A 3,286-nucleotide genomic window follows, 5' to 3' on the forward strand; every position below is an offset into this window, starting at 1 on the left:
ATTGTGTGACTCGTGTTACTGTGATTCTTTTATACTGCAGTGGTCGAGAATAAAATCTCTATATCTCCAATTTATATCTGTGTATTACCATTAAATTGGCCCCATTTCCTGTAGTGATAGAACACTATTCCCAGACTATGACAAGAGCTGTGGACTGTGGGGAGGTCAGGATGATGCAGAAGTGAAGTTAAGACATTCTCTTTTTCACATCTTTATTAAATACAAATTCCAGATGCAAGAAATTTAAAATTCCAAACAATGTTAATGTTTATTTCATTATTACATAAAATGGAAATTATAAAGCAATCAAACAAGTCATTAATACACTTAGATAATGAAAGATTGTATGATCTCAGTACAAAATACAAGTAGAATATATGTCAAATATAACAAAATACACTGTACTGTAGTATGTGATGAAATCTCCATATCCTGCAATACAGTGCAATCAAGTGAAGTGTATGAAATACAATAAAATATAAATTCAGGATGTTTAAAATAAAATAAAACATGAGACAGATGAATAAATAAGTACAATCATTTACCATTTAGTATATCTTGACTTAAATTTTATGTAGAAATATTAAAAGTAAACAGCTTGCATAGTAATTTTACTATGCAAACTGTAAAAATGTATAGACATTTTCCCACAGGGAGTGCTATTAATGGTTTGTGGATATTAGTACTCCATGTGTTCAGGCTGGAAGAGTGAGAGCCTACAACCTTTTCCGAATTAAAATAGAAGTAATTTCTTGGTAAAGCAGCTCATGCCTGTAACCCCAGCACGTTGGGAGGCGGAGGCTGGTGGATCACTTGAGTCCGAGGCCAACCTTGCCAATGTGACAAAACTCTACTAACAATACAAGAAAAAAAAATCAGCCAGGCATGGCAGTACATGCCTGTAGTCCCAGCTACTTGGGAGGCTGAGGCATGAGAATTGTTTGAACCCAGGAAGCAGAGGTTGCAGTGAGCTAAGATTGTGCCACTGCACTCCAGCCTGAGTGACATAGCAAGACTGTCTCAAAAAAAAAAAATAGAGCATATAATTTTATATTCACTTTTCTACAATCTAAAATATGCAAATTCACGATTACAATCTAATACTTTTCTGATTATATAGAAATGCACGACTGTCATCAGACTTCCAAAAGGCATCAAATATCTAACATGAAATATAAAATTTGTCTATAGCCTTAGCGGTCTGCAAAATTCAGGGCTCACCATTCTGAGTATACCGCGCAAGTTTCTTTCCTATGACTTCTTCAGGTTCTGTCATTTATTAACACAGTGCATCTAAAATTGTCACTGTTGGTCATCTGGAAGAATCTGAGAAGAAGCAGGTCCTTGTTCTCATTCCCAGAGCTGCATCTCTGCTGCATAGGGTCACGGTGCTCCCAGCTTAGCCTCATCTGATCCACTGACAGGCTCAGTTATCTCCTGCCCAGGGAAGGGATGGGCTTCTCTATCCAGGGCTGAATCCCCAGGACCAGGCAGTGTGGCTGGGACAAGCCAGCTCTCAGCAGGGAAGACATAAGCTGCCTGGGTGGCCATGGAATACAAGGTCTGCACCTGGGCACACAGAGGCCCCCGGAGCCTAGTGAGCAGTGTCAGCTGCTCACAGGTCAGTGGAGAATGGATCTGCTGTGCCCACACCTGGGCTAGGTCTTGATAAACAGCCTCCGACATAGCTCGCACAGAGGTCACCAAGCTTTTTCGAAGTGACGGTGTTTGGTCTCCTAGGGCCCGAGACCTATGCCGCTTGCTGAGCCCAGTGCAATCCCTGGAACTTCCCCTATGGTGGGCATCACAGGTCTCCTGGATTTCACTGTGGTGCACAGCAGTGGAGGCTCTTGATTTTTTATTCAACGTCAAGCTGCACTCCTCTTCTGGACAGTTTCCTGCAAAGAAAGCATGTGAGAGCTTTCCCCACAGACCCTCATTTCCAGAACCCCCTGTGCACACAGGTGAACCCCATTTGTCTCTCCCACTCCTTCCTGACCGTCTCAGCACTGGAATGAAGTGAAGCTGAACCCCTTGTGAGTCCCCAGATATTCTCAGAGTACTAGGATCTCAAAAATTTACTTGTCAATAAGTAATTCCCTTTCTGCTCAAGCCTCATGTAAGTTTCCTGATTATTTGCCTTTTGGGGCAAACCAAAAACAAAAAACCACCACCACCAGCAACAACAACAAACACCAAGATTCTACCTGCTGTGTCTTGGCAGCTATCCTTGGAACTGATTTTTCTTTTCCTGCAGTTTTCCCGATATGAGCTGCACTCTGGTTCTGTGAACACAATGAGAGTTTGAGAGAGTGCCTCAAACGGAACACCCTGAAATTCCTAGTCCATCCTGGACACACAGGAGCTGAGGTTACCACCAAACCCCAGCTCTCTTCTGTTCTCCAGTGTCCAGGATCTGTACGGCCCTGGCTGCGAAGGAGCTCCCAGTTTCCTTGCCAGGGGAGCCTGTGTTTCTGCCCTGTCCCTTCTCACTTTGAAAGAGTCAAATCTTACCTGATCCAGCAGTGCTGTTCCCGGCCTTGAGCTTGGTTTCCTCAGAATTCTCCTTATTTGGATTGGGCTCCGATCCTGCTGCAAAAGAAAGTTTAGATGACTCACCTCTCCCTAGGCAGAGTCCCATAGTCTATCTCTGATGCAATTTTGCGAATCAGTCTTACATGTGAAGCTCTTCTGCCAGTGTCATGAGTGAACACATTTCTCAAAGTCCCCTGAGAGCACTAAGCCATTTCACATCCCCTAATCTCAAAATAAAACCCTGCTAAAGACACATAGCTCAGTATCCCTGATTCCAACCCTCCTTCCAGCCTCCATAGGAGCAGCCCAAGGCCTTACCTTGCCTTTGCGTGTGCTTCTCACTGGAATGGGAGAAGGTGGTCTTGCCTTTTTCTTTGAATGGTTTCTTCTCATCTGAGCCCTTTTCTGAAAAGGAGATCTGTTGGAAAGGGGGCTGGTCAGTGGAGCTCTGGATGGAGGAGCAGTGGAGATCGGGGTCTTCATTTCCCTTTCCCATGTTGAAGCTCAAGTGAAAGGTGCACTCTCTCACACGTCCAAAGGCAGAGTGTGGGTTATTCTGCTAGACCTGCCTTTTATACGTCCCTCGGCTGGGCGTGGCTTACTCTTATTGGCTGAGGAGTTTTCTCATTCCTGCCACTTCTTAGAGCCTCAATCAGAAGTTTCTTGCTGTAGTTCTACTGCGGACCTAGACACAGTTAAGGGGAGACATTTTCAGGATCTTGTCATAATGTCAAGAAAACAAAGAACTGGG

General features: G+C 44.0%; 1 protein-coding gene across 2 annotated transcripts; it reads right to left on the reverse strand.

The window, feature by feature from the left end:
- Positions 1 to 1,383: 1,383 nt before the first annotated feature.
- LOC115932837 (protein FRG2-like-2) lies at positions 1,384 to 3,031 on the reverse strand. Of its 2 annotated transcripts, none has more exons than XM_055377293.1 (4): positions 2,854 to 3,031; positions 2,515 to 2,589; positions 2,208 to 2,285; positions 1,384 to 1,898 (listed from the first exon to the last, which is right to left on the reverse strand). In XM_055377293.1, exons 1-4 carry the CDS (start codon positions 3,029 to 3,031, stop codon positions 1,384 to 1,386), a joined length of 846 nt encoding a protein of 281 aa, XP_055233268.1. The 2 variants fall into 2 exon arrangements, with proteins under 2 accessions (XP_055233268.1, XP_030862312.1); XM_031006452.2 differs by having other exon boundaries at positions 2,515 to 2,592.
- Between the last annotated feature and the right edge of the window lie 255 nt (positions 3,032 to 3,286).

The sequence above is a fragment of the Gorilla gorilla genome, chromosome 22 (genome assembly GCF_029281585.2).
Source record: "Gorilla gorilla gorilla isolate KB3781 chromosome 22, NHGRI_mGorGor1-v2.1_pri, whole genome shotgun sequence".
NCBI classification, from domain to species: Eukaryota; Metazoa; Chordata; class Mammalia; order Primates; family Hominidae; genus Gorilla; species Gorilla gorilla.

Excerpts from the sequence above, each read along its gene's own strand:
- LOC115932837 (XM_031006452.2), bottom strand. The coding sequence starts at position 3,031 with ATGGGAAAGGGAAATGAAGACCCCGATCTCCACTGCTCCTCCATCCAG. Across the intron at positions 2,593-2,853 it reads GAAGCACACGCAAAGGCAAG|CAGGATCGGAGCCCAATCCA; the intron begins GTAAGGCCTTGG and ends TTTCTTTTGCAG. Across the intron at positions 2,286-2,514 it reads GAACAGCACTGCTGGATCAG|AACCAGAGTGCAGCTCATAT; the intron begins GTAAGATTTGAC and ends TTGTGTTCACAG.